Raw genomic sequence first — 12,858 nt, forward strand, 5'->3', positions numbered from 1 at the left:
TATCTTTTTGTAACAAAAGATATAAAATAAATAAATTTTAATTTTAATTAAATTTTTAATTTAATTAAATATTTGCACAAAAGGATTTGGATTGATAATTGTATATATTCAAATCAAATTATATGTCTGTGAATATTTAATATGGGCTAAATATTCACATACATAGATATGTGTGATTACATTTTATAATAGCTTTATTAACTATATATGTGTGTGGATATTTAATATGGACTAAATATTCACATACATAGATATGTGTGGTTACATTTTATAATAGCTTTATTAATTAACATAATATTAAAGGCAGTGCATTAAAAACACACACACACACACATATACACATACATTGTCAGTAGTCTTACTTAGAAAATTTAGAATATTTGTATGATTTGACTCGAATTCTTGACTTGATATATTAACTACATATTGATATACATATTTAATGAAAATAGTTTCATATTTCAATTTTTCTATTATGATATCATATTTTATTAAATACACAATCTTATTCTTCAAACCAATAATAAAGTATAATAATCAAAAATTGTGTAATAAAATTGGAAACATAGATAAGTAAGCAACATAAAATGTCATTTACATTCGCATTTTTTGGTTTATCTCATGCTTCATAATTCCCAATATTTAAAAATACTCAAGTAAAGTGTAAAAGAAACAGATGATATCATTATATTATAAAGATGCATTCAAAATCATCTATTACAATCTAAATCTAAATAAAAATTAAGCATTTGCCTAACTTTCATAAAACAATGATTTCATTATTATTATTCGAGAAAGTATATTTACCTCTAAAATACAGTTGCGTGGAATTTGCAAATCATGATGTCGTCTTGACTTTATTATTGGCTAAAATCTCTAATCGTTTAATTACCTTTGCAAGTTCAATATTTTTATCTAATTTCAGATAATTCACTTTCCGTACAGTATGTATACTGGCCCACATAGGTAAAAGCTTGCATAATTGCCGTATATGCTCTTCCATTTCTTGCAATGTTAATTTTATTCTGAAAGAATTGTCTAACTTTTGTATCACTGCCTCCAATGGCAAAACGCCCTTTCTTTCTGCCACGAAAATATTCCGAAGAAACTTCGCTAACTCGGGAAGTCTGGAGTATAATGCAGCCTCCTTATCCGCATTTGGCGTTCTTGTCATTGCTTCTAATGCTTTGGCCTCCTGCCTAGCGCGAACCTACAAATGTTACAATTTATGAATGGCGATCCAATATATATGTTAAGAAAGTATATATTTTAATAAAAGTTAATTGTTATCTTACAATGATTATTCTTACCTTCTCGAGTAGAGCTTTGGGAATACCTTTAAGTAGTGTATTCATATGATTTATTTGTGTGGATGGCGTAATTGGTGGAGTGTCCATAATAGTAATATTAACCTTTCGAATACCATCTTCTGTGGTTTGCGTTACAGAATCTTGCGTAGAAGATGGGTCTTTGGATTTTGTAGTTAAGTTTGCTTCAGCCAGCCTTTGCAATGCTTTTTCCATGCGCGTACCACAATTGAACAAAGATTTAGCTTTATCTAAATAAAATAGATAAAAATGCAATTATCAAAAAACAGGAGAAATAAACAAAATATTCAATCAACAAATATTAATCTTCTACGAATTTGTTTCATTGAGCACTAACAAGATAGACGCTTACATATTCTACTAATAATTTGATCCCTTTTAAGTGATATTTTAAGCCCATTTTCTAGAGTTAATTTATTGATTAAAGATTTTTGATGACCCACAATGTGAGAATGCATAATGTAACTGCTCAAGCATTACATGTAAGCAATACTTTTATATCAACTGCGTTATATGCTGATTAATCAATAAAGTTTTGCAACATTAAAGCTACGTAAAAACCATATTTCGCAAATACGCGGACGCATTGTTTAATCCTATTGTGCAATATTTTGTCCTACTTATTGTGTTTGATATTAAGATCATATTACATGATTATATATATATATAAATGTATATAATATGAAAAATGTTATATACGCGAATATTCTAATTACGTTACAATACAAAAAATAAATTTTCTCATTATGCATTCTTTTTATTTTCGTGCAAATATCTCGTAATTCTTACCAAGAACATCTTTAGCAGTTGGCTTCTCGACAACAGGTGATTGCGGTAATTCGGCTTGTTCAATTTTCTTGCAAGACTCTACATCAAACTCGGGATGCCAGCGTGTTATTTTCTCTCTCGGTATATTCATTAATCTTGGACTTTCACAGCTCAGTAAAAATTTCTCATGCTCATCTTTCACTCTCTCTGTAACAAAAAGATGCGATTTAAAGATCAATATATATAATTACTATTCACCAATAGATAAATCTATTTAAAACATATGTATGTGGTACCTAATAAAATATTATAAAATTTCTTCCTTCTCTCAAGCAGTACTGTAGGACTCATGTTACTTTCAGAGGCAGTCTTCAATACATTATCCGCATCAGGAGTATTTCTTCCATTATTTTTGTCAACCACAGGTATCAAAACTAATTCATATCTCTCCTGTTTCGATACTGAACCAAAATTTCGAAGCTTCTCTTGATGATAAGTATATGCATCAGGATAAATAGTTTTTATTTGAGCTAGATGTTCCAATGTAAAATTACGTCGCACCAGCTCTTGAACTGCAGGTTTCAATTTATTGAATGTTATCACTTCCTTTCTATTGAACAACATTGCTGAAACCTAAAGATAAGATCAAATAATTTATCTGTAGTTATAAACATAGATTTAAACCATGTTAATGATACAAAGTATTTAAAGTAGAGAAGATACAGAATAAGGGTGTTGCAAGCTGTAAAATACTTTGTAGGATATTACCGTATCAACACATCTGAATACTTCAGCCAGGAATCTATAATTATAAGGTAACACCAATCCAGGTATCTCACTTTCAGCCAATGACAGATACTTTTGATATGGCTTAGTAGGACTACTTTTTATCGGACTTGGTGTTGTTCCTTTAGGCTCAAATAAAATTCTCCTCTGAGGACTGGCCGTCTTTGAAAGATCTGCATCCTTGGTTGGAGTTCGCAATGCCTTGATTGGAGATTTGCATCCCTTCTGTGGACTGTTTATATATATATATAAAAGAGAATGTTACTCAACTATTAAGTATATAGCAAAATTTTTTTACCTCACAGGAATTTCAAGTTCTATCTTCTCAAACTTTTGCATTTCAGGTTTCTTAATATCGTTTTGCTTCTGTAGTTGCTCCAGCGACTGCTCATGATTCGCAATTCGTTGTATTATAGCTTTCAGTTCCCCTAATCTCGAGGACTTTTGAATTCTGCTTTTGATTTCGGTCAAGCTTAAGTCATCATTCTTCGCGAGTCTCTCCACCATCGGAATCTTTCTCGATGACGTTGGAGTGAGCGGACAACTACTGGCAGATTGTTCATTCTCTGCCTCCACGATTACGCTGTCTTTTGGAACGACGGAGCACTTCGTGGGAGTTCGTGGCTTCTTTTTTGGACTAAGCGTACCCATCTTCTCAAAGGGCACTTTCTTAGTCTCCGAGTCGTTGTTCGCCTTCAGCAAACTATCCCTGATATCCGGCTGGCTTCTATCGGTGGAGGATAACGCGCGCGAGCGCATGGCTCGCGTTCTGGGCCTGTTCGGAGTTTTCTCGAGGCTCGCCTTCGTAGAATCAAATTGGATATTGCGAACCGCTTTATTGGCACGAGTGACCTCCTTCGCGGGAGCATCTTTCAATACAATTATCGGACTCTTTCTCTCATCTTTCGCATCCATCGCGATCTGCTCCGAGTCGTCGGCATATGTCAACGCTTGGCTACTCGAGCTATCTCGCTCCAGTAGCAAAACCTTAGACTTACCGCGTAACTCGTCGCACGCCTGCCGTTTGCGCGTATTAAAGTACGCCGTTACCAAGGGCTGCGACATGATAAGTTGCGAATGTAATATTGCGGATAAGGAGCACACGAAGAGGTTAATATCGTCCTCGTTCCGAAATCCCGCCTTTTTATCCCTTCGGCAGCGAAACAACGCCGTGAATCAGCTGATAGCGGTCGAGCACTGGGAATGATGATGACGTATATTTAGATCGTTAAATTTTCTGCATATTGAAACGAACTCTGGCGGCAACAATGTTAATCGAGAAAGATATTTCTTTATATTGTTGTCTCTCTCAGTACAGTCTATAAATATAGGCAGCACTCCGTTTGATGCATTTGTTTGATCAATTAGTAAAAGTAAAGTAAAAATATCTCTGCTCTCTTGGTTTCAATTGGTCAATCAATTCGAAATTTTCGGAGAGTATAGTTCTCGGAAATGTCATCTTCTGCTATCACCAGTATCACATATCACCTTGAGCGCCGGAAATCATATCGAGTTTGATGATTGTATCCCATGCAATATGCTTCCCATGTGTGTTGAGTGTATGAAATTAAATATAATTAAATCTGTTCAAGTAAAATAAAATCTAAATAAACAGTGGTATATTATGGAAAGAAGATGGTAAGCGTTTCTCATTTGTGAAAATAACAGTAATTCGATAAATTTCTCACAACGGAGAATCAATTTAATTTTACTTAACATCAAAAATGTAATTCTTTTAATTGGAAGCATACTTTTAAATGATAATTATAAGGAAGCTTTGTATACTTTAATTATATGTGAGATACACAAACAATCCTCTATATTTCAATAAAGTTTTATAAAATACCTTAAGTTTACACCTAAATTTTATAAGATTCCAACTATGACAACTATAACTCCTTAAAAAATAATGAACCTTTTGATATAAAATATAAGAACGAAGTAGAATCTCATAAATTCTACCTTTTCCATTATTTTCATTGTTTTTTTAGACAATGAATATTGCCAGAGGAATGGAATTAATTCTTGGTAGAATAAATCACTTAAAAGAACGCTTATTCTCACCTAAAAACTTACTATATACGAATGTAGGGATATCGATTTCTCTTTCTGGGACAGGAGACATTTTAGAGCAGCATTATGAGATATTAAAGGTTTGTTAATTATAGACCTATATCATCACATATATTCACTAATTTTTATGACATTCGAACAACTCTTCTCTATGCTTTGCAGGGTGAATGGGATAGATGGAGTTTTATCAGAACAAGAAACATGGCCATATCTGGCATGTCTATTGGTATAGTTTGTCATTATTGGTACAATTTCTTGGATACTAAAATGGCTGGACGCACCATCAGTACAGTTCTAAAAAAGGTGGTTGTAGATCAATTGATTTGCTCACCTCTTTGTATAAGTATGTTTTTCTTGACACTAGCTGTACTAGAAAATAGTAGCTTTGCAGAATTTAAAGATGAAGTCCGAAAAAAGGCACATAGATTGTACATAGCTGAATGGGTCATATGGCCTCCAGCACAAGTCATTAATTTTTATTTTCTTCCCACACGGTACAGAGTGCTTTATGATAATATGATATCTCTTGGTTATGATGTGTATACCAGCCATGTAAAGCACGATATACGAAGTTAATAGTTAATATAATATTTTGGTTAATAGAACAATTTGAATGAGATTACAAACAGAAATAGAATTTAAGTAACAAATTAAATAAACTTATTTGTCAATTTGTAGGAAGCTTCTCTTGTATCGCAGGTTTTTTGTGACTTTTACAATAATTCCCTGCAGGCAGGACTAAGAATTCAATCTCTGACATATTTATTGTAACATATTTAATTGGATATATATATTGTACATACTTTGTGTATATAATATATATATCTATTATATAATTAAAACTGAATAAGTTTGTAAAATTATAAATATAAATTGTAAATGATATAAATAAAATATACAAATAAATAAACAAAAAGACAGCTATTTCTTTAAAAAATTCATTTCTAATAAAAGATGGCTAAAATAAAAAAATTTTATTTTATGCTATACAATAATTTTTTTAATATATTTTGATATGATATGCAATTTTCTTATCTCTTATTATAAGAAAAGCTGTTTGATGCATATGTTTACCTAATTAATCGTATCGCTTTAATTTGCCTATGTATGATAGTCCAATTGATGAAGTCTTTTCATACCTTGTACATTAATATCGCAAGAATTTTTTTAAACATTCCCAGTTTTTAAAACATTCCATCATGAATGCCAATAGGTACCAATACAGTTGTAAACAGTAGCAAATTGCGAGCTACTAATTTCCAATCATTTGGTACTGCATATGGTGCTAAAACATGTGTTAATCTATGAATCTGAAAGATAAAATTTTCATTATTGAAAAAATCAATTGTTATTTTGCTATTGAAAAATTATGTTTTTTTCTAATACAAAAAATATTTTAAGATAATTACTTCGTGACTGGCACAGATGAAAATGAAAGATGTAACCAACAAATTCAATACTGGAAATCTGGGTAATAACACAAGCACTCCATGTGAATCTGCTGCCAGCCATATGTGGCCTTGCGCAACTAATGTCTCTAAACTTATTCTACCCAATCCAGCTAAAAGTGCAGAATGTTTTCCCCGTAATGCCAATGATGCGTTTCGAAGAGCGATATATCCTATAATCTAATGAAGCAAAAAATAACATTGATATAATAAAGCAATAATAAAAAAGTTAATAAGCAGAAGAGGGAGAAAAATAGAAGAATAATTAATAATACAGAAGTTAGAAGGTAGAATTTACCGGAATAAAAGCGACATAAGAATGAATCTCCTCGCACTCTGATACAGAGTGGCACAAAATTGTGAAAGTAGTATACGCTATTAAGGAGATCAACGCCAGCACGGAGGACAATGCAGTGCCCGGAATATGATCTAATCTCTGAAGTGCGATAAGACCGGCTCCGAAGGTCAAGCCCCAGACTACACTATATCTGTCGACTCTCCAACGAGACCACCATTCGCGAATGTCATCGTCAGTCGTCACGAATAGCGCTTTCCAAGGCCTTGTGACAAAAACTTTCTCAAAAAATACCTGTACTGATAAAGACAGGTATTATACTTTGAACATATTCTCTAATGAAAGTTGCTTATTACCTCTGACATATATAATATAGTAATTATCGACACAAGACCCAAAAGTTTCAAAGCAAAATACAGTAAGGCTCTCGGTCCATATTCCGCTAAACTTCCGGAATATATTCTGGGTGGTAACCAAGCCAGAAAGTAAATCACTAGAAACCAGAAGGACACCAATGGTACAAAATGGTAGAATTGATACGGCCTGTTCATGCAAAGGCATAACGATACTGTCAATAAATTTAATCTGAACATGACCTAAAACACACAACAATTATATTTAACTGTAAGCGTAAAACGTAATTTTAACGATTTAAGATTATCAATCGTATAACTTTTCTGATACATACTCTAGCAAATCTGACAAGAGACACGTCGCCGGTTTGCCAAAAATAATAAAAGTGTCCATATCCAGACAGAAATAAGTAGGCAGAATTAATTAATCTTAAGTACATATAAATCGGTAGAACATTTTTGGCACCAGTGACATGATATATGAGCACAACCGCTTGCATTAAGCCTCTCCATTCATCCGTTTGCTCTCTATTTAATACTCTTGGTCCTCTTTCACGATCTTCGGTGAAAAATAATCCAAGAGCCAAGATATATCCTAGTGGTAACCAGAAACTGAACTCACTGTAATATTTATTCTCCTTCATAAAGAAATTTGTTCTGTAAGTGAAAAATAAGAAAATAGAAAATTATTAAAAATATATAACAAGGATAAAACTACAGATTCATATTAAGTATGTCATTACTTGCCTATCGCATAAATAAAAATATGTTAATATAATAGAAAAGAGGGCCAATGATGTAATAAGAGTATAGAAATCTTGTATCTCAGGTTGTTTAATTTGTATAACTTCTGAAGCACCTGCTTCTTCTGTATCCTCTACTTCCTCAGCAGTAACATGAGAATAAGATATTTCAGAACGATACTTGCACATGTTTCTGTATAACCACACTCCTCCTCCTATTGTTATACTATAACAGATTATCACTTACTTTCTTTGAAAAGAAAATATATTATATAGAACATATAAATAATAAATTAAATACTTAATTACAATAATGCAAGCGCAGATAGACTTAACAGTTGTAGAGTAGTCGCCGGTTCGGGGTAACTGCAACAGCTTCCATCATCGAAATTCATATGATCATTGCAGTATGTATTTAATAGTATTTGAACTTTATGACGGAGCGATAATGGACTAGCCAAATAACCATCTGGACTTTGTTCCAAAACACCCATACCGACTAGTTTGCTACTTTGCCATATATGAGCCTCACTATGAGACAATATCTGTGTACGCGGCGATTATAGAACATTTATTAATTTTTTTCCTCTATATTTTGTCAAGTGAACTACATTTCATCGATATATTACCTTCTCGGCCGCTTTATTACACAAGTTGATCTGTTTGTTGTCCAAACTCGACAATTGAGCAGGCAGTCTTTCCTTGAGTACAGGATCCTGCAAGAGCCAGAGAAATCGAGATCCTTTCTTAGCCAGAAAATCTACCGGTTGCACCAGCCGAATTAAACTCGTGCTGTATGCCGAGTAGAGTTGTGTATCACTATTATTGTTTGCAAGAATCACAGCTGCGGCAGAACCCGCGACGATTACACTAGGCGCCTCCGTTTGCTGTAATGTCGAATTATAGAAATTTTATTATTTCCAATTATATATAATTTCGTATACATATTTCTTCGCTGTGTAATATATAACACATTACCATCCAGCCTCTAATGTTTGCTATCATAGAGTTGTCGAGTCGTGGTCGCCATAAGAACTGTACATTTAATTTAAGCTGCCCGTCGTTAAAGCCCAAGTCAGAGTTTTCCGGCAACTCTGTGAGATCTGATGCTTTGCCATCAATCATAAATTGCGAAACAAAAGATTTATACAATTGTCTTACTCTAGCATCGCCAATGAATACAAAATGATTATGGTGGCCCATAAAAGCTAGATATCTCATACATCTTCTGCTGTCTCTACAAAAGGATGCAAATCTTCTTTATACATGGAAAAGTTAATCTCTAAAGCAAATTAAAGATAATAATCTTACGTTTGTGTATAGTGATGCATCATGCAACCGTACGGTTGCCATTCTTTATCTCCTTTGTATCTACCTTCTGTCAATAGCCATTTGCAAGAATCACTACCTGTGGAAATAGATTTTTGCCAATGAAATATGTGACGAAAATAAAATATTTTTAAGAAAATTTAAAAATAATAAAAAAAGTTTACGCAGAATTAAAATAATATTACTGTTTTTGATAAAATCATGCATTATAAAATTTACAAAAATTGTTTATCTCAAAACTTTATATTATATGTGATAACATATAAGATAGATAAATAAATTAATCAGATAAAATTATTTTCTATTATACCATAAATAAGATGTATGACTCCATGATATATAATAAAACAGATAACAAGCGCAGTAGCTAATTTCTTTGCACTTGCTACTGTTATAAGACTAATAAAATGTTCCGCTGATGTCATGAAGGAGTCTGGCGTAGCTTACATCGACACTGCGAAATAAAACGGCATTTATATAATCAAGTATTGCATTTATATCGCTTTACGCGCATTATCGGTACGTATATACTTATTTGAATAATGAAAATTCGTATATACCTGAATGTGTGCGATCCGATGTTTTTCCCTCACATGGAAATCGTTGCAATTATCGCGATCAGCTGATGATAAACTCACAAAAATTTCAATCGCCGTCGTTTACCTGAAATATCATCGCAGTTAAAAAAAATATTTCTCGTTCAATATATCAATTGCAAACGCGGACGGCGAAATGATACTTACGTATGAAAATATATACCAATTATTCGGCACGATTCGCAATTAGTGCGGCAAAATAACGTCATAACGCCGTGCCGGATAATGCATCTGATTGGTTCTCATTTTCTACGCGATGCAGTCCCTACCCTACTACCTACTACCTACTACCTACATTACCATACTGCACGCTGGCTGCGAGTGAATCATCACGGAGCGAATGACGCGCAGATCGAGAGAGCTCTTCTGGCCTTCGTCTTTCAACTGCACCTCCTGCACTCGCGACGAGTGCAACGGTGAAACGTGTATGGGGGACCGTATTTAAAGGGCGTTTCGCACCTATCTTGCGCAGCGCTGATTGGTGGCCGCGCGGTTTCGTGACATTCGCGATTCCGTGTCTTGTATGTATGCATGTACATACGTACGGCGTTTTGCGTACCGTATCATATGATTCTGTCAATCGGTGTTACGCGAAATTGACAAATTGTCAGTGTGCGCCAATTGTCATCGCTGCGTCGAGCGATTATCGCGACCGCGTTTCCCATATACGTATGCGAGTGAGCGAGTGCGGACGGTGAGAAAACGCGGCGATTGACAAGGCAGGTCTTACTACGCGCCACGAGAAAATGTCACTTTTCGGAGTAAGCAACCCCTTTTCCACGCCAGTAGGGCAAAAGATCGGTGAGTCTATCTTTTTTTATTTACCCACGTCGCGAGTTGAATTACATCGAGGGTATTTATATCCTTTTTATTTTTTATGTACCCTAAGAACTTGTACATACTCCAAACATGATATATTCTACATATTTTCTTCCATTTTAACGGATTAATTTAACTGTAAATAAAAGCGTTATCACGTACCAATATTGCTCTAGATAAGCTACGATAGTGAGTTTTATTTGTGTACCTCGTCTTCAGTATTTCTTTTGTCATTTCAGAGTCCGCTACAGATGGTAGCTTACCAAGCGAGAATTGGACGCTTAACATGGAGATATGTGATATTATAAACGAAACTGAGGACGGGCCGAAAGATGCTATTAAAGCGATTAAACGCAGGCTCAATCAGGCGGCCGGCAAAAATTATACTATAGTCATGTATACGCTTACTGTTAGTATTAAACTATAATGATAGAATCATATGATCGGATATGATAAATATGATCTAGTTTGTTTCATGTAATATCATATAAGTCACTGTAAGATACATCATGCATGTATCTTTATAACATAATGTTGTAAATGACATAATTAGGCATCATTGACATTTTTGACCTTTGTCAATTTATATAATCAGTGTCAATTAGATCAGTTAGCATGTGTTGTTATATCTATGACATAAATATAATAGTATTTTTGTAATACTGTGAATAAGAGCATAATTTATAACATATTACATAATTGTGAAAATAGTGAGGCCATTCATATGTAACAGGTATTGGAGACATGCGTGAAGAATTGTGGAAAACGCTTTCACGCTCTTGCTTGTTCAAGAGAATTTGTGCAGGACCTAGTTAAATTAATCGGTCCCAAAAATGAACCACCAACTGCAGTCCAGGAGAAAGTTCTAAGTTTGATCCAAACATGGGCAGATACATTCCGTCATCAACCACATACTCAAGGTGTCGTGCAGGTTTATCAAGAATTGAAGATAAAAGGCATACAGTTCCCGATGACCGATCTGGATGCCATGGCGCCAATTATCACGCCAGAAAGAGTGAGAGACATCCTCTATTTAAATAAAATATAGACTATTCTCTATGTTTTATCAAATTAAAAATAACTTCTCTTTTTTTAAATTATATTTTTACAGAGTGTACCTGAAACAGAGCAAATTCCAGCAACTCTGACTACATGTGAGCAGCCTGCCTCTTTGGGAACACATTTACCCCCTCAAACATCACAATCTGTTGGGCAGTTAAATCAGTTGAATGAACAACAGCTAGCCAAGTTACAAAGCGAGCTTGATGTCGTTCAAGGAAACATGCGTGTATTATCGGAAATGTTGGCGTACTTTACAAGCCCAGATCAAAGTAAACAACAACCAGATTCCGCCGATGTTGAGCTATTAAATGTATGAATCTTATAAGCATCTCTCTTTTTTGTTTCAAATTTGTTTATAAAGTTTTAAATCATTTTTCTTCATATAAACATATATATGTTTCTTATTTTGTGAGACTATATTTTTACAACCAGCAATGTGTACGAAAAAGTTTATAATACATTAAAATATTTGCAGGAACTTTATTCAACATGTAAGGCAATGCAAGAGCGTGTTGTCGATTTAATTGGTAAACTGGCCCATGACGAAATGACAGCGGAATTGTTACGCATTAACGATGAATTAAACAATCTATTTCTTCGTTATTCACGTTATACAAAGAATAAGGCGCAAATGCCGGCAAGCACTATCTTAGCTCAGGCGATCGGACACCCACCGAATGCCGAACCGACTCCGGCTCTTACTAAACGAGAAGCGGAATCGCTCATAGATTTGTCTGAAGATATGCAGGATGTGACAAAACAGATGAGCGAAATCAGTAAGCGTTAAAATTAAAACAATTTGATGTAGAATTGTACAATATACAGGGTGTCCGGTAAAGATTGTGCCAACGCTCGTGAGCGGCTAGAGCACAGTAAACTGAACATTTTTTTATGTGCTGCACTAAATTCTATTTATATATATATAATTTGCTCATATATTTTCTATATTTCATGTGTGGCTATATCTATCTTCTTTCCTTGAGATAAATATTATTCTATCTTGTTCCAAATAATAGGTGCAGCTGAAGATGTGGATAAAAACAAAATGGACCAAAAGAAGAAAAAAGAAGGAGATAATGATGAATTTGATATGTTTGCACAATCGCGCAATGCAACATATGAAACAACAAAGAATAGGTATTATATTTTATTTTGTTTGTATGATTAAAATTCTGTTATTCTTATAATAACAAAGGAAATTGTTTTAATGGAATAATATTTCTATATATAGTTCAGTATAAAGATATATATATATATA

At 33.9% G+C, this 12,858-nt stretch overlaps 4 protein-coding genes across 8 annotated transcripts in view; 2 read left to right on the forward strand and 2 right to left on the reverse strand.

Annotated features, from left to right (window-relative positions):
- Positions 1-166: 166 nt before the first annotated feature.
- On the reverse strand, positions 167-4,089 carry LOC115244880 (DNA replication factor Cdt1). Its single transcript, XM_029822885.1, has 6 exons — positions 3,181-4,089; positions 2,865-3,114; positions 2,393-2,729; positions 2,118-2,303; positions 1,311-1,558; positions 167-1,210 (listed from the first exon to the last, which is right to left on the reverse strand). The coding sequence occupies exons 1-6, from the start codon at positions 3,945-3,947 to the stop codon at positions 839-841; spliced, it is 2,160 nt and encodes a 719-aa protein (XP_029678745.1). The 5' UTR covers positions 3,948-4,089; the 3' UTR covers positions 167-838.
- Positions 4,090-4,205: 116 nt separating this feature from the next.
- LOC115244881 (mpv17-like protein 2) lies at positions 4,206-5,821 on the forward strand. The gene is made up of 3 exons (XM_029822886.1): positions 4,206-4,520; positions 4,874-5,035; positions 5,118-5,821. The coding sequence occupies exons 1-3, from the start codon at positions 4,518-4,520 to the stop codon at positions 5,529-5,531; spliced, it is 579 nt and encodes a 192-aa protein (XP_029678746.1). The 5' UTR covers positions 4,206-4,517; the 3' UTR covers positions 5,532-5,821.
- Positions 5,822-5,880: 59 nt separating this feature from the next.
- LOC115244871 (N-acetylneuraminate 9-O-acetyltransferase) lies at positions 5,881-10,100 on the reverse strand. 3 transcript variants are annotated; one of them, XM_029822873.1, is made up of 13 exons: positions 9,867-10,100; positions 9,684-9,786; positions 9,434-9,577; positions 9,106-9,202; positions 8,773-9,031; positions 8,424-8,681; positions 8,131-8,339; positions 7,799-8,020; positions 7,387-7,708; positions 7,055-7,294; positions 6,702-6,992; positions 6,365-6,583; positions 5,881-6,265 (listed from the first exon to the last, which is right to left on the reverse strand). In XM_029822873.1, exons 3-13 carry the CDS (start codon positions 9,546-9,548, stop codon positions 6,140-6,142), a joined length of 2,358 nt encoding a protein of 785 aa, XP_029678733.1. In that variant the 5' UTR covers positions 9,549-9,577; positions 9,684-9,786; positions 9,867-10,100; the 3' UTR covers positions 5,881-6,139. The 3 variants fall into 3 exon arrangements, with proteins under 3 accessions (XP_029678733.1, XP_029678732.1, XP_029678734.1); XM_029822872.1 differs by having other exon boundaries at positions 8,104-8,339; XM_029822874.1 differs by lacking the exon at positions 6,365-6,583 and having other exon boundaries at positions 8,104-8,339.
- Positions 10,055-12,858, forward strand: part of LOC115244872 (TOM1-like protein 2) — a 6,148-nt gene continuing 3,344 nt past the window's right edge. For all 3 annotated transcript variants that reach the window (XR_003885446.1, XM_029822875.1, XM_029822876.1), the window contains exons 1-6: positions 10,055-10,520; positions 10,778-10,947; positions 11,272-11,553; positions 11,650-11,910; positions 12,076-12,376; positions 12,617-12,737. Coding sequence is in view for 2 of the 3 variants with exons in the window: in XM_029822875.1 (XP_029678735.1) it covers positions 10,466-10,520; positions 10,778-10,947; positions 11,272-11,553; positions 11,650-11,910; positions 12,076-12,376; positions 12,617-12,737 (1,190 nt within the window). In the remaining variant the exon portion in view is untranslated. The remainder of the gene's footprint in view (positions 10,521-10,777; positions 10,948-11,271; positions 11,554-11,649; positions 11,911-12,075; positions 12,377-12,616; positions 12,738-12,858) is intronic.

This window comes from Formica exsecta, unplaced genomic scaffold, assembly GCF_003651465.1.
Source record: "Formica exsecta isolate Colony F162 unplaced genomic scaffold, ASM365146v1 scaffold878, whole genome shotgun sequence".
Lineage (NCBI taxonomy): Eukaryota > Metazoa > Arthropoda > Insecta > Hymenoptera > Formicidae > Formica > Formica exsecta.

Bases quoted from the DNA above. Each gene is read 5' to 3' on its own strand.
- LOC115244881 (XM_029822886.1), top strand. The intron at 5,036-5,117 runs GTTTGTTAATTA...TATGCTTTGCAG, and splicing joins AGCATTATGAGATATTAAAG to GGTGAATGGGATAGATGGAG.
- LOC115244871 (XM_029822872.1), bottom strand. From the start codon at position 9,548: ATGACATCAGCGGAACATTTTATTAGTCTTATAACAGTAGCAAGTGCA. The intron at 9,032-9,105 runs GTAAGATTATTA...ATCCTTTTGTAG, and splicing joins ATGCATCACTATACACAAAC to AGACAGCAGAAGATGTATGA. The intron at 6,266-6,364 runs GTAATTATCTTA...TTTATCTTTCAG, and splicing joins TCATCTGTGCCAGTCACGAA to ATTCATAGATTAACACATGT.
- LOC115244880 (XM_029822885.1), bottom strand. From the start codon at position 3,947: ATGTCGCAGCCCTTGGTAACGGCGTACTTTAATACGCGCAAACGGCAG. The intron at 1,559-2,117 runs GTAAGAATTACG...TATTTTATTTAG, and splicing joins AACTGCTAAAGATGTTCTTG to ATAAAGCTAAATCTTTGTTC. The intron at 1,211-1,310 runs GTAAGAATAATC...TAACATTTGTAG, and splicing joins CCAAAGCTCTACTCGAGAAG to GTTCGCGCTAGGCAGGAGGC.